The following is a 22401-nucleotide window of genomic DNA, read 5'->3' on the forward strand; positions in this document are numbered from 1 at the left end:
TGTATTGCAGCAGTGCTTGAGCTTGATTTGTATCCATTTTCAAATTATTAATTTCAATTATTCACATTGTACCTGATAGATTGAAAGGCATGTGAGGTCTTAATGTTGGGCTGTCTTAACGTTCCAGACTCTGAGTCAAAATTTAATGTCAATATCATCACAATGGTATGATGGTAAATAGCTAAGTATAAAAGTCAGTGAGACTAATGAAGGGATTAGGAGTTCAGGTGATAAGTCATGTAGATTAATTTTATTATTTGATGTATAACAAAAATCTGCATTACTATCCGTTCTGTATATGTGATCATAAAACATAATACCAGCAATTATTGGAAATGCAGTTAGTCCTGTTCTATTTATTACCCACAAAAGTTTTTACTTTAAAAAAATTTTCCCAGACTGTCCTGAAGTTTATCTGCAATATAGACTTTGACTAGCACAATCAGCGTAGCTCAGGCAAAGTTATATTAGAAGCTCTACTTATCAAAGCAGCTTTTTCTTCTTCAAAAGTTTGCGAAGAATAAGGCTGCTGCAGCTGGGTAGTGGGTAGTCAGCAAAATGAATTTACTTTTCTTAAGGCAGTAATTTTTCTCAGCTTGGAAGAAGCCTGCTAAGTGTACTTCCAGGCAGATTCACTAAAGCAAAGCATATTTTAGCTGCATCGTTCTCTGACTTAATACATCTTTTCATTCCCTCATGTATTGTCTTCATTTGCACTGCCACCATTTATCACGAGTAATGCTCTTTGCTTTCTTTTTCTATGTGTGTTTCTGTGCTTTTTTACTTACTACTCAATACGGGGAACTCCCATTGTAGAAGGAAATCCCTTCCTGATCCCATAGGACAGGCCTGCTCCACAAAAATCAGTTTTGTTTTAGGAGTGAATCAAGTATGGAAACGTGTATGTGTACACTCTTGCGTAAAGGCTGCCTGTGTAATATGGAATCCGTGCATATTTCACTTGTGCCTTGTTGCATTCCCCCCCTTCTGTAAATGAAGATGAAAACTACAGGTGGAAGCAAATGCACAGAGACTTTGAAGAATTAAGATGTTGATCTCTCTTACCATGACATACTGTGCACTTTCTATAGGTGTTCCATATGTAGCAATAAGACCACTGCATTAGATTTCTCTCCACTACAAGGTTTTCAACCCCAGTGGGCATGTTGCTAAAGTCTTCGACAACTTCTTAAGTAAAAATAAAAACAGAAAGCAGACAATCTGTGTTTCATGACATGTGATGGGAAAGAAGTGTTTAATTAATCAAGAAAAATGCGTTTCCAAGACAGCAACATATGTTTTACATTATTTGTAAATGCACTGTAAGGTAGGAAATAATCCATGTTGTGCCTATTCCTGAGCAGGACAACATACTCTGATCCATAGAAATTCAAGGGGAGCAGCGTAGGAGGGAAACACGGTTACAGAACCTCGTAAGAGGCTTAATAATGAAAAATACAAGTTAATTGTCTTACACAAGGAAGAGGCTCAAGACAGAAAAAAGACAAGACCTGTTTTGAACATAACCTGCATTCTTTTTGTTAAAATGTTCTGCTTTGACTTTTTAAATCTTTTCAAGTCTTAATTTTGAGGAATGAAGAACAAATGACTGAGTACTTTGGGCAAAATCATCAGCTTAAAGTAGGAAATGTTTGTCTTTTCATAAGAAGCATTTCCTGTTTTGTAAAATACTTTCTGCACATTGGCCCAAGGAAGCCCGTATTAGGCAGTCAGCATCCTGTTCTTGTTTATTTCTTCATTAGGTACATTGTAGCGGTGCTATGGGCACCAGCATAAAGCGATGAAAAGAGTTTTTGCTATGGCTGAAAACTAGGAAAGGGTTTGAATTCTTGATGATTTTGAACAGCTTCGTTTTCAAAGGTTGCAGTTTCTTCATCAGGAAAATGGAGATAGTGATATTCAATTCCTTTGTCAAGATTTGCTGCCAAAAATGCTGCATAGGACCTTGGTACTACAGTCTTTGTGTCTCCTTAAAGTACATTGCAAACACGTATTATAGAAACAGCCCTGCTTCAGAGTCTAGGTTGTGAGAAGACAGGACTGATAGATGAGACGAATCAGTTGGCAGGGAAGAGGTGATGAAGCAAAAGTGAAGTGAACAGGTTATCTCTCACCAGTAAAAGCCTTGGTTCATCACTCACCGGGCAACCTTTTGCTATAGGTTTTTTTCTAATATGTTATGCTTTTAAACCTGTGTTTTCTGATTCAGTGCTCCATTACTCCAGCTTTGGCCCAATACTGAAGGAAATCTAGATTAATGTAGTAGTGATGAGTCACTGTTGTAATACATATGTTCAAATGGGGACAGAAAGATGTTGTACATTCAACGTCTGCTTTGCACTCTTTGACGACCAAGAGCTTCCTTCTGCTTTCATGTGCAGTCACACATGCTTTACGTTTAGCTCCTCCATTTTCAAACACGAAGAAAGAGGGGGTTTTAACAAATAGTTTTGCTGTCTTAAGTTTAAAACAGGCTTTTAATCCTGCCACGTTTAACCTATGTAAATGCTACAGTTAAAAAATTCTTTTTTTCTAGGCCAGGCATTTCTCACCTTCTCTTTGTATTGCTTTGTCTTATATCATGGCACTCAGAAGACTCGGCAATCGAAGAATCAGTGCCTTCCTTGCTTGTGCTCCCATAGCAGTATTTGGATCTCCATTTGAGTTCTTCCTAGCACTTCATTCAGCAAAAGGTCAATCCTGGCTTATGTTTTCAGGTGCTAGCGTTTTGCTTTCTTCTGTAATCATAAAAAGGAATTTACAGCATTCCAGTTGGTTGGAGAGGTTGAACAGCTAGATAGAACTTAGAAGAAACAGCAGGGAATAGCCAATTCATCTACATCAAACACAAAAAAGTAGGAATAAATTGTCTGCTTCGGGGATTATGAAATCTTTTTAAGTACTTCAAACGAAGTACAATGAGCATGGGGCACAGTTGGCAGGCTCCTAGCTGCAGCTGTCAGATCCTGAAAATTAGGGAATCAAATGTTGACACTTAGAAGGCTAGATGGTTCAATTACAAGTGATCCTAGGTAAAGCTGTGATATTTTTAGCTCTTTACGCAATGCATTGTACTTTTCAGAGTTCAGCATAGGGCCCCAAGAACCTAGACTTTCCCAAGGTATCAGAATAGAGCCATACCATAGCTGTGCTTTGCTACAGTGGTTGAAACAAATATGTTTTTGAGAATGTGGCATAGAAAGTCCTCAGTTTGTTAATGGATATGCGAGGTTTGCTTATTCATTTACATAAGGATTTTAATTTTTTTCCTACAAATGCTCATCCATGCCTACCTGTCCCCTGGTTTCAATTTGCAAACAGAGAAAACAGTCATCCAGGATGACTTGTCACTTTTCCTCTAGGGCTGTTGAGCCCATCTGAATCCACCAGAAGCAGTTATCTAGGTCCGAACTAGATGGAGGGATTTTTGAGGGTAGCTATAAAGGAGCTCACAACTTGAACATTAAATGATTTAAGCCAGGACCCGGAATATATTACCTTACTGGTTTGCTGTCTTTCTCTTAACTTTTCACTAAGGTTCCAGTTGCAGTTATATTCCCGTCTGTCAAAGGCTCCTTACACACGAAAATAGGAGAGTAGCTGGTAGTTGAGTTGTGAGAACAAAAGCGGCAAATCTGTAGGATTCATACAGGAGCCAGAAGCTTTTTGCTGTAAGAAGTTAACCATCATTTAAGCCAAATGTATGCAGTGATTCAGACAGCTGAACTGAACTGAATGCTCTCTCAGCACCCACTGACATGAATAAATCATCAGTTTTATTGATCTGTGCATTTTCAATGATAACTGAAAATGGTTTTTCATTAAAAATATTCTGATTGATCCAAATTATTAGTAATGGGTACTTTAATACTTCTTTCCTGACCAGAAACAAGCACTCCTAGAAGAGATATCCTACTTAATGCTAATGAAGAGTTTTCCTGAGTGATTTGTCTAATGAGCAGGCTGTAGGAAACTTTCATTTTAATAGATTGAGGTAATACTGCTCATATCTTTTAGAATTTCATCCTTCTATGTATGAGTAATTAACTATATCCAGTAGTGGCTGTGCTAGATTAAATTTAGAGCCCCTTAGGAAAAAGTACTGAAAATCTGTCATGATCAGGAACTTTTCTAAACTGAATTTTAATACTTTGGACAGTCTGTATCCCATTAATTGGTCTAGTTAGAAAATTAAAACATCTGTTCCTCCATTCTTAATAAAATGTAGTCAGCTAAGATTTTCTACAATTATTGTGCTTGTGCAAATAATTTTATTAACAAAACTGTTTATTTGAAACCTTATTTAGATTATGTATTTGAGAAAGAAATCTTATTTTTTACAATTAATACTTTGTTTGCTATAGTACTTTAATATGAAGAATATTCTGATTACTATAACACAATCAAATTGATACAGTAATCCAGAAAATACTATTTTTGAAGATTTGACTCAAAAGTGAGAGATTAGTCTGGGATTTGTTTCTTTCTGAAGGCAAACTTACCCATTTTCTCCTTTGATGATAATATTGGAATAAGAACCCTATGAAAACTTCATATGGGCAAATGTTAGTTTCAAGGAAACACTATGATGGGCTTACAGTGAAAGCATAAGGCGAAGTGTTAGAGGAGCTGGGCTTTGATCCCAGTTCAGCAATGCGCTGAAGCACGTGGTCAACATGCTTATGTTCCTTCCTGGCGGGGGGTAACCTGCCAGGCTCTGTATGGTCCTGGAGAAGCCATTTTAATAGCCATAATTCCATTTTGCCATATTTAGAATTGTCGTAATACTTAATTACTTCACAAAAGTGTGGTAAGACTTAATCTGTTGATGGTAATCACTTTCAGATCGTAGTCAGTGGAGAAGCATAAAGTACTAGCATTGCTGGATTCTTTCAACAAAAATGGAACATAATGCCTGAGATCTGCCCAGGGATGCTGGATGCCTGCACGCTGCAGGACATTATATGAGAGATCAAAGTCCTGTTTTCATTCGCTCTGTTTCATAATCTAGATTCCACGCTTGTTATGTTATAGTCGCCCATAAAAATAGCCAAGTGAAAGAGCATAATCTTTCTTTGCTTTCATTTCGATAGTTCTTATATCTCAGGGGGCTCTGACTCGGCTAGCAAACATGGGTCTCCAGGCTTGTTTACTTTAACTGCTAACTCAGTGCCAGCATTTGCTTCTTGCCCAGCCATTTAATCTTTGAAGCTTAAATAACTATTTGTGTTAAGTTGCTTGAGAAAGAAAAGCTTACTAGCGGACATAGCCTTGAATGGCACATCACTGCAGGCACTGACAGATCCATGGGAATTCTGTAGGTTGAGCCTGCTGAGTTTCGACGCAGGAAGCAGTTGACCTGGTCTATGGGAAAATGCTGCTGCTCAAAAATGGATTCCTTTTGGTTAGTTAACTTTAAAGTGATATGGCTAGATGATATTATTCTTTTGTGAACTATTCAAATTACTTAAAAAGACCTTTTACTGCAGTAAAATACAGTGTTTTATAGCATTTTAAGGGCTTTATTTTTCATCCGCATATAGATGGGAGAATGAGATGCATAAAGCTTCAGAAGTAATGCTTACACAAATGAAAGCCCTGCTATTTTACAAGAAGCTTATTTTTAATTTTTGGAAACCTACAGAATGATTCTCAGCTTTTAGGCTGAAGAAACCTAATTTTGCCATAAGATCCCTACAAGCTGCTGATTTAAGCGGAGTCAAATCTAATAACCCCAGCTCTAAATTTGGCCCTGGATCTAAAGAATCCCTCAGCTAGTGAGATTTTGAGGGGCTAATCTCTGCTGCATTTGCAGTAGTTGAAGTTGTTTGAAAATTTGGCCAAATTGCTGATTGATTTTCTACAGATATTATCATTTTGCTACCATTTTTTACCTTGCTTTACCTTGTTTGAGGCAATAAAAGCTATGTGAAAGGTTAAATTTGCTTTTAGAAAGCCAGAGATTGTGATGAAAGATCCATCTCCTAAAACGAACAGGTTTCACTTGTCAAAGTGAGCAACTTGTTCGTTATGGGTGAAATTTTTATTATATAGTCCTAACTTAATAATAGAACATTGGTGGAATCAGTTCTTTAATCAACAAGATCCTTTGACTTCCATTGTAAAATACATTATGCTTTGAATATTGAATATGCAAATACTCTACCTCCCACTTGAGCTATTTTCAAGACCATAAAAGTAGCTGTAGAAGTGAAGAGAATAATAGTTTGCTTTTCATCCTGGGATAAACTGACAGAAAATCGTTCAGATTTGATAGCTGTATGTGGTCACATATTAAGTTTAATCCTTTACATCATTCTTTACTGTATTCCACTGGCCAAATGAAATCTCTCTCAAACTACTCCATCAAGACAGATGACTGTACTTCCCTTAAATTTTCCTCAGTTAGTTGGAGAGATTGTAATTATATTTTTATAATCTTTTGAAAGTCACAGAAAACTTGGTATTGTCTAAACAATAAAAAAAAGGTCTTTTGTATTAACTAAGAGGATATACTTGAATTTGCTTTGAAAAATAATTAATTCTGTTAAGACTATATAAAGTGTGCCAATAATATAATGAAGACAGTAGGACTGTAACAGAACTGCCTCCGCTGTGCAGTGCTGTGGCTTAGGTGACCTTGTCTATCCTTGTCCTAGGTAGCACGCACAATGTAAGATGGTATTCCAAAGCCACACATAGTCCGATCTGCATAGAGCACATTGAGTAATTTGTGGGTTTGTTCTTTCACCAAAAACGTTTATAGCTTTTGGCTTTAAAAATAGTTCTGGAGCATAGCAAGAGAGAAGCAGCTTTGGCCTAGATATTGCACAGGATGGCAGATGAACAGGGTTGATTTCATTTTGGGCATTTTGCCCAGGACACTTTTTATAGAACGTACAGTTACTCTGGGGGTTCTTAGGCTGTGGTCACACTGGGGTTTTGGATTTATTCTTTAGAAGAGAAAGGCATAATTTTGCAAAAAGAAAAATGAATGTAGATTTCCAAATCTTAAGGTATTTTATGTTTGAGTTTTAAACTTGTATCAGTGTAGTGGGACTCATGTTTTCTCCTTGGGGCTGCCTGTTTCATGCTCGCTCTGCCCATGCTGAACCCCTCCTCGTCAAGGAACATTCTGAAGCCTGTTCTTACATCATTTACTCCAAGAAATTTTATTTGCTTTCCACCTCTGCATCTGAATGTAGTTTTTAGCTGTGACTGGCATTTGCTTCAAGCTCTCATGTAAAATATAAGAGCTAAGACTGTTTGACCAGTGGAAAACATTAAGGCAAAGTATGACATGTTTGTTTCAACACCTGATATTTCCTATGTGTTACAAATTGGGCACACACAGATTCAGGTGTAAGTTGGCTAAGGCTGTTGGTCTGTAAGTATATGTATTATTTTGCTTAATCTTAAATAAAAATATAAATTCTCCATTACTTTAGATTTTGAGTGACATATCGCATTTCTCTGCTTCTATGCAAGAACTCTGTTTTTATGTTCTTGTTTTTAAAAACTTAGCCAGTGATATCATTTAGGTCTGCAAGAGTCAAGGAAAGAGAACAACAAATTTTAGCTATTGAGAACTAGCACATAAAAAAAAAAGGTCTTTTCCCATGCCCTCTTCTCTTCCAACTTTTCTGTACTTTCTTATCATATTTCTTGGTCTGCAGAGCTCTTCCGGGCTACACGCTGCTGGTCTGGTGCTCTGTTACAAGTGTAAATTATTATTGCATTAACTTTTTTATTATCCATGATTCTCACAACATTTTCCAAAGAGTAATTACTTTTCCAACTGTCAAATGGCAGAACCGAGTGATCTCACTATTATTACAAATGAGTGAGCTGGAACAGAAGGCAATAGAGCTGGTTTTCTTGATTTCACTCAGTGAACAAATGCACAGCCGAAAATAAATAGACCCTGGGAATCCTGAATTCCAGTCCTCTGTTCTAAACGCTTAATCTTCAATATGCTGTCCAAATAGGATAATTACATTTTATATAGCAACAGTCTGCAATAAGGCCCTTTTTTGCTTTGAGTCAAATGATATTTCTGTTCTCTCTCATTCCAGTTCAAACACTATGTTAATAAGCTCCGGAGCAAAAACACATTTTATAAAAAGAAGCGACTGGAAATAGCAGAAATTACAGCTGAGTACGGTATCCTCCAGAGGACAGAAGAACTTCTAAAACAGCGCCACGAGGCTATTCAGCAGCAGTTGGTAATACAAGCATTTACTGCTACACAGTCCATCACCCTTGCTTCCCTGGCAACAGCTGTATAACGAGATGGATGTTGTTTTGTTAATGTATATCATCCTCAGCAAAGCTGCTGTACTCTGTTCAGCAACTGTTTCCTACAGGCAGTCATGACTGTTCTGCAGTTTCTTTTTAGGCTGAGGGGCTTGACCCTGCTTTTTAAAGTCAATGGTAAATCTTCACTAATTCCAGTTGAGCAAGGCTGAAGTCTTAAATTAGTTTTCAGTATCCACATACATAGTAAGGGCTTTGAAAATTATCAGCAGCAAGTAGGCTTCAAGTTACTGCTGCAAATATATAGAAATAGTATTTAAAAAAAGAGCGAGCAGGAAGGAAACATTCTAACCCCAGAATAATTAGAAGAAAATGCCTTTCACAGTAAGTGAAATATTTAAAACTGGGGGAATGCTTTTTCTAAGCCAGAACAGCAGGAGAAGGATTTCTGCTATACTTAACTATAAGTGTTCAAGGAATATACACGCATCCCAAATGCAAAGACATTCCCTTTTTAGTTCACAAAAATCTACTGCTGTAGTATTTTCTTCTAATACCAGTATTTTTGTTATCAGAATACTTTGGGTTTACTTATGCAGTTTTGTTATATGTGCATTTTTTGCATTTTTAAACATAAAAGTATTAGCCTCGTTAAAAGAAAATTGAAAGTGTGAGAATACATGGGATAGACTTTGGAAAGATACTCATGTAGTTGCAGTGGATGATGTCCTACTCTTTCGATAAGGTGTTCATTGTTTAATTATAAACAAAATCAGAACTGCTACCTGGGTAGAAAGAAGCACCTAAGCAGTAGGATCAGAGCTTTTTCTCCTGATTGCTATTCAGCTAGAAGGAAGGTGTGTAGATGCGTGTTTTCCGCCAATAAAGTGTTTATCTACAGCATGATAACTAATATATGCTAGTTGTCCCACAGGAAAAGCACAGCAGGGAGAAAGCACTAGAAGTTTGTCTGTGAAGTGGCTACACATATAGTCATATGACATACAGACGTATGGTCAGCAGGATATTCCCATTCAGATCTGACCTTTTCTAAACTACCATGTAGTAAAACTACAGAGCTTTGGTTTCATAAAGTTCTTACCACCAGATGACTAGTGCACGATTTTCCCCCATAGAATCAAACATACCTTTTCTAGCCCGGGGCATAACGCCCTGTCAGACACCACACTGCTGTTGAAGGCTGCAAAATGCTCCCGCCAGGGTAGCAGTAGCTATTAACAGAGACAAATTTTTTCTTAAACATATGGTTGTAAAAGGTTTTTGAGGATAAAGGACTTGGAGTTCATAGATACCGTGGTGCTTTTAAGAATGAAGCTTTTGCTTTTTAACAAATTGTGGCTGCGTTAATCAACACTTAGCTTTCAGATTACGGAAAATACCCTCCATACATACTTAATGAGCAAGCATTGCTACAGACTGTTACATCAACATATAATTAAATGTAAAGTTTATGAAATGTAATGCTAGGATTTGGTAAATGGTGTTAGTATTACTACAATGAATACAGCACTTACTTAGTTTTGCTTGACAGTTGTTTAAAAAATGATTAGCTACATCTTCAGATTAAGCATCTGGATTTTACATACTGAACTTCTTTAGAGCTTGACCTAAAGCCCACTTGACTTTGTGGAAACTTTCCAGTAATTTCATTGGGCGCTGGTTGACCAAATAGTGTGTTTACAGAAAGTTGTTATTATCCTACTATACAGGCGCTAGACAAAAAGTTAGTTGTCGCAGCAGCTAGATTAATAATCACTTTTAAAATAAATTGATTGCAGTACTTAGCTTTTCCATGTTCTTACAATATTTTGGCACAGTGAAGGAATTTGCTATGCTTCTTGATTAATGGTCTTACATTCAGCATTTATTTTTTGTGTCTACAGCAAGCTATTGAAGACAAGAAAGGTATTTCTGGATATAGTTACACCCAGGAGGAGCTGGAAAGAGTATCTGCAGTAAAGAGTGAAATGGATGAAATGAAAGGCCGGACGCTAGATAACATGTCTGAAATGGTGATTTTTGTCTTAAGCTATTGTATTTCCTCAGTTGGAATATCTGGTTCCTCAGCATAGAAACCCAAGTTTAATACTTTTGGGTTTTTAATTTTCTTTTAATCTATGTTTATATAGAGAAATACATTTTCAAACAGTGTACAAGGGTAATGTTGAAAAAGTTTACTAAAATGTACATTTTTCACATTTTCACTAAAATGTGAAGAAGAAATTTAGAATTATGAAAAAAAAGAAAATCCTACTTTCTTCCCCTCAGAAACATTAGGGATATCAAGTTTTGTCCTTGGATTTTGAGCTCTTTGTGATTTCAGAAGTGGTTTCCTATTAGCACATTATTTGAAAAAGACAAATGGTTTGAATCTTTAATAGAATATTTTTCCAAAATGTTTGTAAATTACTGGCATTAAGCATTTGTTAAAAAAAATACTTACTATGCCTAAAGAACTAAATATCTTGTCTTGTTCTCTATAGCCTAATTTTCAATTGCTCTTAGATCTGCCATGTTTTAATTTAACTTCCCACATTGCCATAGAAGCAAGACAGAATTTGAGTTTCTAACTTGAAAATATTTTAAAAGAGCAAAATGTGAAATAGCTTTCTTTGAAGTCATTAGGGGACTTTTAAAATAAAGCAGTATAACTAAAACAGAATGGGTCTCAAATAGAAAGCTGGATCGAATTTGAATTTTCAGTATAAACATTTTAAAGCAACTATGTTTTAGCATTTTCAAACTCTATTTAACCTCTGCAGGCAGGTTGGTTTGTTTGTTCATTTTTGTAAGGATGTCTTCCTTTCTCTCAGTCCACCTCTGTGCAGCTCCTTCATTTCCCCCCACTCCTTAAGCGTTTTGGTTACTGCACATAGGCTGTCTTCTGGGCTTCTCCCTGCTGTTCTCAGCTGAAACAATGGGAGCAGAATTTGTCTCATTTGTGGTAATGACCCCACTGCAAGATGGGTTCTTTCCCTTTGTTAATTAGGCCTGAACTTGTGTTATGCTACATACAGTCCAGTCTTCATCGCACATTTTTTTCTCTCCATATTTTGGTTTTATTGTCTTTGTTTTCACATTCCTAATTATATAAATGTACTATTAGTATCATATTGTTAATGTATATTATTTTGTCTCTCCATCAGGTAAAAAAACTGAATGCTATGGTGGCAGAGAAGAAGGCAAGCCTAGCTCCTGTTATCAAAGAACTGAGACAGTTGCGTCAAAATTGCCAAGTTAGTAGAAAAACTTATCTCGTTCTGTGTAAATAAAGCCAGAATCGCAAATAAGTGTAAGTTACAGATCTCTGTAGTGCTGTACAAGGACATAATCAACTCTGAAGGAAAGCTGGAAATAGCAGAATGGGTCAACAGTGATTTGCAACAGGCAACATGGTACAGACTGGAACTCATACAAGCTGACAGCGCAGGCACAAAATCAGGCTTAAAGTTTTGTCCTTTACAGCAATTTAAAAAAAAAATACTACACCAGGGGAAAATGTAAAAAATCATGGTTCAAAACCATAGAAAAGTTAGTTTTCAAATTGGTTTCAAAGCTTTTTCTGCATCTCAGCACTAATGACCTCAGCTAACACTCTCCTTTTTAAACGGATTGCAAATAATGTGTCATCCAAACAGCGGAATACATTGATCTAAGTCCTATACTAGGCTGTAGGAATGATAGATTTATCCATTTGTTTTCAGAATTTTATAGAGAGCTGAAAAAAAAAGTTGTTCAGGTCCACAGCTGCTATAAGTTGGCTCATTGCCGTAGAAGTAAATAGGCTGTTCGTTTATCTATCAACCGAATCTCCAGACAACTTGCTTTTAGTGGTTCTATTGAAGGTGTCAGCAAGTGAAATCCAGCTAAGGCATTTGTTGTGCACAACTAGAAAGCTGGCTTTTCATAGGTAGCAAGTATATTAATCCTTTCTTAATCTCTATTTTTATAATTGTTTTTCCTTTCTTCTTGCAAACGTTGCCCTATTAACCTACTGCATTAAAGCTATGGATGTGGCTGTACAGAGGAAGTTTGCACACTATGTTGTGGTGTATACAGCTGATCCTCCAGTATGCGAGTGGAGGCTAGTGGCTTCCCCTTGTGTAATAAAACCCATGTGCCTGCTCGGTTTATGTAAGTGTCTGTGAGTGTGCCAGTAGCTGAGTTTGATGTGTGAGACCGACAAGAGCAGTCTGCCTGAATGTCACATGTCAGTCAAGTGAAGATTTCATTTATGTACCCTTTTGCCCTTTTCACATAAGGAATTAACTCAAGAATGTGATGAAAAAAAAATCCAATACGACAGTTGTGCAGCGGGGTTAGAAAGCAGTCGCTCCACACTGGAACAGGTAAGATGGTGGCTTGTTCATGCATGTTAATAAATGCTATGCTACAATATTTTCCCTGCCTTCCCTCTGGATACGGAAAGTACAAATCCACTTCAGGTGGAAATGAGTCCATGGTGATCCACAGCTATGCAAATCATGCCTGAAGCTGCTGTGGACTAGCCACAGCTGCACACACCTCCTGTTCTGGATAGCGACAAATGAGCTCAGTGGTACATCAGGCCATCCACTGATGTCCAGCTTTGATTAGCAAGGATACTATAAAAGAAGATGCATCTGCCAGAAATCCTGCTGACTAGATAGTATCTGAGAAAATAAGGATTAATTTATCAAGATGACTCTTTATATGGATTTAGCAGATTCATTAAATTAGCCGCCAATCCAATGGGACAACTAATGTACTGAAATTGATGGCAAACACACTTCATTAAATGTGACTTGTCTTGAATTCTTGCATACAACAGCTTTTTAAAAATACAACCATACAGGTATATCTGAGAGCTTGTGCCTATGTAGTTTATGCATTGCTTGAACGATAGCACTTTTAGGAGGCATCGCAATCCTTTATGGTGGGGACAGACACACCAATATTAATATGCTTATATGAATCTGCTTTATCTCACTAGATCACCTCCTCTGAATTTTGTCTGGACTTGATTTTTCAAGGGCTTGCCCACATAAGCAATATACTTCAAAATAAAAAAGTCATACATTCAAAGCATCTGTGGATATATAGATAATTCTTTTCCTGCACTAAAAATACCTTTGTATGACTTAATCCAAGCAAAATAAAAGAATCCACAGATGAACCTACTCTGAAGCAGACATTCCATAAGAACTATTTTACAATAGCAATCAAGGCTTTTTTTCCTTGGCAGACAAATCTTAAGTCATTTTCTAGCACACAATGACAATCGCATCCACTGGTTAAGCTGGGCATGACTGTCAGCAAACTCTTGCAGTGAACAGTAGAACAGTTTTCCAGCTGATGGTCTGAAAATCCTATGGTGACAGAGCTTTGGAGTTGACAACTGCTGTGTGACCTGGGGCACATGAATTCCATCTGGATTAATAGGGTTTTTTGGTATGGACCATTTAGAGGTGGGACTAACCCACTATCTCCATACTCAACATAATTATTGATTGCTAATTAACATACTATTAACACGTCTGTAGCTTCTAACATACATTTTGCAGATGTGTTCCAGGAAATGCTTATTCACAATTGTACTTAGCACTTAAGATGTGCTTAGGACCAAGAGCCTTGGCAGCACTTGTGAAGTCTGTTAGTGGTCGGTCATATTAATAAACACCTATTAACAATCATTTAGCATCTGTAAGTGTGACTGAAACTGCAAATCAAAAAAAAATCAATTGTGTTTATCATTAAAAGAGACAGAAGTCTTTTATAAACATTTAAGAGTTATCGATTCAGTATTATGTCTGTTTCTGTTATGGACTTTCATGGTTTATGTGGCAACACAGGGCATCTCCTGTGGACTTCCAGTTACGATGTCCTTTGAAATATTGTTCTTGTGCTACAGGAAGTGAAAGGACTTCTTGAGGAGTGTGTTCAGGAAGAAAGCAACTACCGTTATATTAACTGCATGAAGAGGGTAAGATCACAGGAGGGATGAAATTGTTCATTGTGAAATGAAATAGGAATTATTTTTTTTTTTTTAATTATGGATTTCTTTATAGAATCTAGAAATACAGCTGCAGCGTGCTAAAGAAGAAATGAAGGCATACGTCTCCCCAGACCCACAGGAGAGACGAAAGGCAATTCGGTAAGTATATTGATGTGTTTCCTTTGTGTTAACTTGAGGTTGAAGTTAGGAATTTTCTCACTGGCATTTGAACTGGAGGAGTTCACCTGACAAATTTAGAAACGCTATAATAATCTAAAAATAAGCATCTTGAATTCCAGTATATACTGCTGTAAACCTATGAGTTCTCTCAGACATACCAAAAGATTTTCCCTTCCTGCTGGAGATTATAGGCCCCAGATAGCGGTTTTAACTTGCAGCCCCTGTTGGCACAAGCTCAGAGAAGCTGTGCTTCAACTAGGTCCTGCAGGAAGTGTGGCTCTACCAGACATAATGCCTCTGCCAAGTTTCCCTGAGACTCCAGTGTGCAGGATTAGGTCTACCACCTCTCAGAGAGCAACCATGTGCTGCCCTCAGATCCTGGCCATTTCTTGCAAATCTGCTCTTCTCTGAGGTATAATAGCTGTCACCATCACTGGTACAGGAATGGAGCACTGCATGTACTCATCCTAAATGGATTTTGTGTGGCTCCTATTTGCAGTTCTTACTGGAGGAAGAATGAATATGGTTCTGCACCATCACATGAACCTTCATCTTTATGCTCAATTTGATTTACTCCGATATAAAAACAGTTGCTAAATCCTGTGAGTTTTTTCAGGACCCTTTGCATTTGCCTGGTAGGGAGACAAGCAGAAGAGGTTATGAATTGAGCTGATGATTTTTTTTTTGTGTAGTTTTCTGTTTTAAATGATGCAGTCCTGCCAAAGATTGACATGATTTCTGAGAATGAGGTATTTTGGATTAATTATCTGTGCTAAGAAGTCTAAACATTACTGTGTTATATAGATTTTTTTGCACTTTATTGCATACTAAATATTTTTGTAAAAGTATCCAGTTTAAAATCTTGTATATGTTCAATCTTTTAATACAATATAAAAGGTGAAACAAAATTCAGGCAATAAAGTCAACACACTGGTTTAGCCCCATCAAAATTAAACATCAGGAAAATCCAAACCAAAACATTAGAAGTGTCAAAATTTTATTCTGTTTTGAATTCTTCATAATTACTTTTTCAAACTTCCAGAATTTTGCATGAAATAGAAATTTCATTTTCCAGCCAGTTTTATCTTTGACCTCCAAAAGACTTCTTAGATCCTAGCTGTCAACAAAATAAACAAGCTTAAAATGTTGTCACTAGTTTTACAAAGTGGTCTTTGGCTTTCACACCATAGTATTTCTCAGTCATGAAAATATTTATCAAAACAGTAGTTATAAAGTTCGTGTTTGCCGGCCGTAATGAGGGATCTTTTTGTTTAATTTTTTCATGAATGGAAGGAGTGAAAAATGCTCTGATGTTTTGAAAGTAGGAATGGCTCTCCTCAAAGGTATAGCTGTTACTGTACCAAGCAATCTCCACAGAGTATAGAATTTTTAGCTCAGAGCAGAGGGGGCATCGGCTCTGCCTTGTACGTCTCCATCTCATAGTCTGCATCAATCAGCATTCCTACAGTTTGCTTTATTGCTTAGGCTTTAAAAAGCCACAGCAATGTAGTTCCTGGATGTGAGGCCTTTTCTTAGATTTCTGCATTTGTATTTCAGAGACAGGACAGATTGTTGCTTGAGATCTGTGTAATCTGTCATGTCAGAGCTGTGGTTCATGTACAGTCTTCCGTACAGTCTGCCAAAATGTTTCACAGAGTTGTCTCATTTACAAAACAATTTGAAAACATGGCTGAGTGGCAAAGTGAAGCTAGAACTGCTTAATTAGATAATAAATAATTGTTCTACATTCTGTTTGAAAGCTTCAGACCACCCAATGCACTGACATCACAACAGGAAAAGAGAAACAGTAGTTGTCTGTCACTTCTCAAAGGAGATGGAAGAATAAATTAATTTCCCAAGATATCTGTCGTCTTAGGACTTCTTACCTCTCAGAATAACTTCTGGACCTTTCTGTTGTAGTGGTGGCAACGAGGGAAGCACTGTTAGTTGGTAGCAAATGTAATCAAATGTCATTCAGTATCACCAGAGGCAATTCCTTCACTCGTGGAGTGAAAAAAGGCAATAGCTGCCCACTAAGATTTTATGGGCTCTGGAATGGGGCCCTTGACAGGGATAGCGACATGACAAACTGAGTGCGAATTACTCCCTGCACGGATTCCCTCAGGAGACACTGAGAGATGAGGTGGTCTTCTGCTGTCAGATCCTTCATGAACTAGAAGTCCTGATGCACGTTGCACTGGTATCAGTGGAGCCGCATCTCCTGCGGCTCTAGGACATGAGGCAGAGGTCACTAAGAAATGAAGGGCTAGATTAATATGCATCACAGAGACCTTCTGCAAGGATCTGAGGCATGAAAATGTTTAAACGCTGTAGCAAACAATGTAGGAAAATAAGAGTAAGAAAAGAAAACTACTAACATTAGGGTGGAGAAGAAAAGGACGAGGAGATAGAATGTGAGTGGAGGCTAAGAAGCCTCTTTTTCCATCTCACAAAATAATGGAAGGCTGTAGGAAGTAAAAGATTTGTCTAATGAAAAATTATGAAACGTCAAAATTAAGCAGAAGGATGAAAAAAGAAGTGGTTGTGAGAAAAAAACGTAGTGATGATATGAATATTCATTAGTATGAAAGGCAAGATGGCTCAGCCAAGCAGCTGAGAGGAAATGCAGGTCAAACATCAGGCGCTGTCCTTTTATGGCCTTGCAGGGAAGGGGAGGGTCTGAGTTTATTCACAGATGCTAAGCAAAAAATGCTCCAGCTGAAATACTTGTGAAATGAACGTCCACAGTGCGAGTATTCACACAGACAAGCCATCAAAGCCAAATGCTGGAATTAAGTGTGAGTCCAACTATGTAATTCCAGGTATGGTGAGGAGAATGTGAACGGAGCATTACCACTCTCTCTGCTGTCCCCATTTCACTTGCTAACTGTGGGCACAGAAGCTAGGGAAATTATCCCTCTCGCACAACTATACGCGTTTTTGACCCTCTGTAAGAGGTCGCAGACCTGTCACATTTAAATGAATTACAACCAAGTACAATACAGAGATCTTTGCAAAATATAAAATGAGATTATAAAATTTTTTTCTAGACATCCTTTCAGAATGTGAATGTATTTTTCAGCAGGCACTGGAATGTAAACGGAGTAAAAATGAACTATAAATAGAACAGCACTTTCCTAACAACGTATTGAACAAAAAATGTCTTAATTCTGACCCCCTTTATTGAATATAAACTCTCCGTTCTGTGGAGTCACTTCTTAGGAATGTGAAAAGTTAGTTTTCTTCTCTAAATATAGAAAGTTGTGGGTTTTTTAAATGAAGTTATTAAGTTGCATTCTTTCCAGTCATCATTATAAATAGTAAAGAAAAACTTACTAGGAAAGACATCTAATCTTCTAATGATTACTTTGAAGACTCTACTTAAAAATAAAAAAATACGTTCTTGAGGCCAAATGTGTGTGAACATATGCTGTGTGCCAGTGGAAATATGAAGATTCAGTGTGGCTTTCCATGTCTTTGATTTGGTGAGGATTGCTAGGGATCAGCTGTGCAGCACAGCACTTGGGGCAGCCTCAAGACAGCTCTCATTTGTTCTGGCTAGAATTGTCCAAGAGTGAGAGATCATAAAATGATCCGGCTTCATTCCTTGCACATCCATTCTGCGGGCGTATGGCAGGCAGGACCAGGTGGCCAGGGGCCCCAAGTGCTGTGTTGAAAGCCTGGAGTACTTAGTAGAAATGGAAGGAATATAAGAAACGCAACGCCTTGCTTTTACTCGGCTGCTCACACACTCTAGCAAACCTTCATGCTCTGGTATCAGGAAGGCTCGTATTTCTTTCTGGAAATTAGGATTTCTCTATGCAATATTCTTCAACCCTGAGCAATCTGGAAAAGTTCTTTAGATGAGCTGTGTTGTTTTGTATTCCACTAGCAAACTCTCAACCTCTGAGTGTACCTGTTACACTCAAAATATAATAATGGAATTTTTTTTCCCAAGCGAATCAGTGAAAAATTTTTTTATTGTCACATTTCAAAAAAATTCAAAATAAGTACATAATAACGTGTCTGAATCCTGCTGTTATGCTGTGCATATTTTATTGTCAGGTTTCATGTATCAAGTTTGCATATGTCAGAAAGTGATCCAGCCACTTGTTACAGACAAAGGTGTGCAGCCAAGATTTTTAATAATGAATGTCAACAGTTATGCTTCTAAGCCTATATTTAGGCACCTAAATGTGACGGCTGTTTTCTGAAAGTGAGGAACGCACAGCGATTCCATTGCTGTCATTGGATTTGTCAAACCTGGGGTGAAATACTATTCCCCTTCATTCCTGTATTTTCCCACTCATTCTAACTCTACATTTACAGCAGTTAAGGGCTGTGGATTTGTAAGCTCTTCACGCTTGTACAAATGAGGCCACTGGCTAACTTCAGGATATCACCAGGCTAAATGCATTATTATAAAGGGATTGAGTGTGTCTTATCTTAAACAATCTTGCTGTTGTCTTGAAGCTGGAAGGAGCAGTAATCATGCCTGCTTCAAAAATGTAAGAGAACTTATCCAATACCACCTTTCCCAACTGCACCACTGAGAGAATCAGAGATCTGATCCTTGATGTCAAGGGATATGTTGTCCAATGACAAAAAGGTTTCTTCATGCTTCCTCCTCTCTCTCATTTATGAACCTCACAATACTTTCATAATTTCCCATGCTTGCATCATTATTCTGTCCTATTACATAGACCCAAATAAAATAATAATAAAATTATTTTATATTTCCTCTAGAGAACAGTATACACGAATGATCCTTGAACAAGAAAACTTTGGGAAGGTAAGAATGAGGTTTTTACTTTGTAAAAACATTGTTCGGTTCATATTTTTGTGGGGCTTATTACCAAAAGCTGTGGCCAGTCTTTTATAAAAAGCATATTGCAGCCTACAAAGAAAATTCCATTACTGCTGGCATTGGTAACTAATACCCTGAAAAGAGATCCTGCTCGCTCTTCAGGGCTTGATTTCCTGCAGAGTATAGCATGAGCCACTTGTAAAAGATAGTCAAACAGCTTAACGTGACAGCACATTCCCTGAAAACCATTTGGATAAGAAACTGAAACTTGGGCATAACAAACCGTGCCAGCTCAAATTTTCTGTTGTATATAAAGCAACCTGTTGAAGACAATAAATTTTGAGCCTGTCAGCTTTATCACTGTTATTAAAGGCCAGGGGATCATCAGCACAGCAGTGTTAAACAAAAGCAGTTGTCCGTTTGTAATCTTGTACAACGCTCAGAGCAGCATGGACGAGGTTAGGCTTACCAATTCATACTTAACGTCTTTCTTCTATTCGTTTCCTTTTTATGAGTGAGTCTGTCAGCGATTTCTACAGATTTGGGCTGCTACTATTAATAATCAGTAGCAGGTTTCATTGTAAAACATTAATTTCATGTTTACAATATCACGATATGAGTCCATTGCAGCTTGCAACTTAATGCTGCAAGAGCTGTGTATGGAAATTAACTAAGAATTTGAGCATAACTTCTCAAATAGATAAGGCTGTTATTTAGACAGTTTTAAAAGATTGAAATCATTGTCAGTCCGTACAAAACCGATAACAGAGTCCCGGGTGTTAATGCATTTATCACTTGCAAGGACTGTTATCAACTTGAACAAAATAATATTTCAGTAGCATATAAAAATCTTTGTCATTCCGAGCTGCCTATGTAAGCAATTTTTGTGGCATAAAACTGTTCTAAAAGTCAAACATTTTTGTATTTTTAACAGAAATTACGGGAGAAGCAGAAAGCTGTACGGGAAAGTCACGGCCCAAATATGAAGCAAATTAAAATGTGGCAGGATTTTGAGCAGTTAATGGAATGTAAGAGAGAATGTTTTCTGAAACAACAAAATCAAACAGCCATTGGTCAAGTCATTCAGGAAGGAGGTAAAGATAGGCTTGTATTGTGAATTCTTCCTTCTTGATACCAACATAAAGTAGGAAGACAGCGCGTTGGCTTCCTAAAGGTAACCTCTTACTAAATATTGCTGCTTTCATCATTTCTACATAAATTTGTTGTACGTCATTTGGTTTTGCTGGATAAACAAAGAGAGCAACTAACCACTCTACGAAGCTTTTCCTCCATTGCTTAAGTGACAACATAACATGGTTAGGAAGATTTGTTATGAGAGCTGCACTAGGGTGAGCCTCATCGTAAATCTTTGCTTTATGAGGCTGGGAATGGCATGCATCTGCAGAGAGATCAAAGGAAAAGAAATCCTTCTCCAGGGTCACAGAAAACTTATGTAATTGCTCAGCTCCCTATTCTGTATCAGTAAGGTTACATTTTTGCAAGGCCTGAGACTTGATTTCGTATAATTGTGGCCCTCCTGGCTTGGCCGTCTCCTTCCCTATTGTCTTTATTCACCTAGTGTGACTGGCAAGAATGGAGCCATTTTCACTCTGAGCTGCACAGGCCTTGCCCACACACCCCTAGTCATACTTTCCTTGCACGGTTGAATTAAACTGATTGTGCTTCCAGGAGACAGTTCATTGCTACAGCGTCAGGAGAACAATTACTTGGATTCTGAGCTTTTTCCATTATCTTTTGTTGTTGTTTTTAACAAATGTATTTTTTCCTTCTTCTATTTTTTCTGAGTTGCCCACGTGAAGGTGTAAACGGTGGTCAACTAAAGGCTTTCTCCGCTGAGGACATTTTGTGCCGTTATGTCTGTGCAGTGTGGTTCCAAAGTGATTACGCTACCCAAAGAGGGTCATCCCAGGGGTGGAGGGTTATTGATGGATGTAAATATGGCACAGTGGCTCTTGCATATGTTGAAATATGCAAAACAGGTAGATAGGCAAGGCTGCCTTATACTCTGGCTTTGACCTGTGAGCTGCAGGCAACTGTCAGGCATCTTAAAATTGCATTGTGAGACCCACGGCTGACCCAGGAGAAGAGGAATGTAGGTGAGGCTTGAAACTGTCCCTCACGCCTCATCATTTCAGATGAGCGCTCTTAGCCGCAATCAAAGATCAGAAGCAGAGAGATAAGTCTGTGGGACCAGAACCCCTGCTATTCTTCTGTAGTCTCTTGGCTTATAGAATATCTAGATAGGGGTGGGTTTTTTTAGTTCTTCCTGCCTGAAGTAAAACATCTTTTCAGGACATAAAAAATAATTTTTCTTTCTTTGGTACCTAACTATGAGATCTTCTGTCTTCTGTATCAAGACAGGGTATGGTAATTATTTAGTTTCTAGTTTGCCTTTGCATTAAATATATTTGCTAAGAGAACTACAATAAAGTCTGACAACTACATTTTGACTGTATGGTATTCTTTTTTTTACATATCTTAGGTGAAAGAAGGTAAATTGTTAGTGACAAGTAGCTTGCTGGGCCTCAGGCAAAAGTGGTTTGAATGGGTAGTTTAATGAAATTTAATTCAGATGCCCTCCAGAGGGTTCAAAGCTGCAGTGTATGTGTAAGAAGTGGGTCTCAGATCCATAGATCCCCAGGACATCCTCATGTAAGCCCTCCCACACCGCTGAATAGCTGAAGATAGTCTTTCCCAACAGCTGCACACTAATCTTTCCCAGGACAAGGAGAAACATTTCCCCTGCGCACATTTCCAGTGAGTGTGGAAGGATGGCTGTTGTGTAGGACATGGGCACAGGTAGTGTTGGCTGGGGTGGGGAGAACGTGCAGCATTGCCACCACCCGCTGCTTCCATGAGTTGATCACTCTGTGTGGTGGGAGAACGGGCTTTAGTAAGGCCCTGAAGGGAGACCATATCAAATGGGAAGGGAGAAGCTCAGGAAGAGGGCACATGCAGACTATATCGTGTGGGCACAGCTGTCTCCAGAGACGCCTATACGTTTTCTCCCTGCTGGCCCTCTACCATTATTACCATACTTTACCTGCATTGCACTGCAGGGTCTGTTGGTCTGAAGAGAGTTATGGTAGTCATATACCTGGACTCCTAAAGGAGGGTTTTG

General features: G+C 38.0%; 1 protein-coding gene across 3 annotated transcripts in view; it reads left to right on the plus strand.

Moving 5' to 3' along the window:
• IFT81 (intraflagellar transport 81) overlaps nt 1–21724 on the plus strand; it is a 43488-nt gene extending 21764 nt beyond the window's left edge. For all 3 annotated transcript variants that reach the window (XM_075109877.1, XM_075109878.1, XM_075109879.1), the window contains 8 exons: nt 8097–8246; nt 10182–10310; nt 11445–11534; nt 12561–12647; nt 14189–14260; nt 14346–14431; nt 19199–19244; nt 20194–21724. In XM_075109877.1, the coding sequence (XP_074965978.1) occupies nt 8097–8246; nt 10182–10310; nt 11445–11534; nt 12561–12647; nt 14189–14260; nt 14346–14431; nt 19199–19244; nt 20194–20376 (843 nt within the window). In that variant the 3' untranslated portion in view covers nt 20377–21724. The remainder of the gene's footprint in view (nt 1–8096; nt 8247–10181; nt 10311–11444; nt 11535–12560; nt 12648–14188; nt 14261–14345; nt 14432–19198; nt 19245–20193) is intronic.
• The last annotated feature ends 677 nt before the right edge of the window (nt 21725–22401 follow it).

The sequence above is a fragment of the Phalacrocorax aristotelis genome, chromosome 15 (assembly GCF_949628215.1).
Source record: "Phalacrocorax aristotelis chromosome 15, bGulAri2.1, whole genome shotgun sequence".
NCBI lineage: Eukaryota > Metazoa > Chordata > Aves > Suliformes > Phalacrocoracidae > Phalacrocorax > Phalacrocorax aristotelis.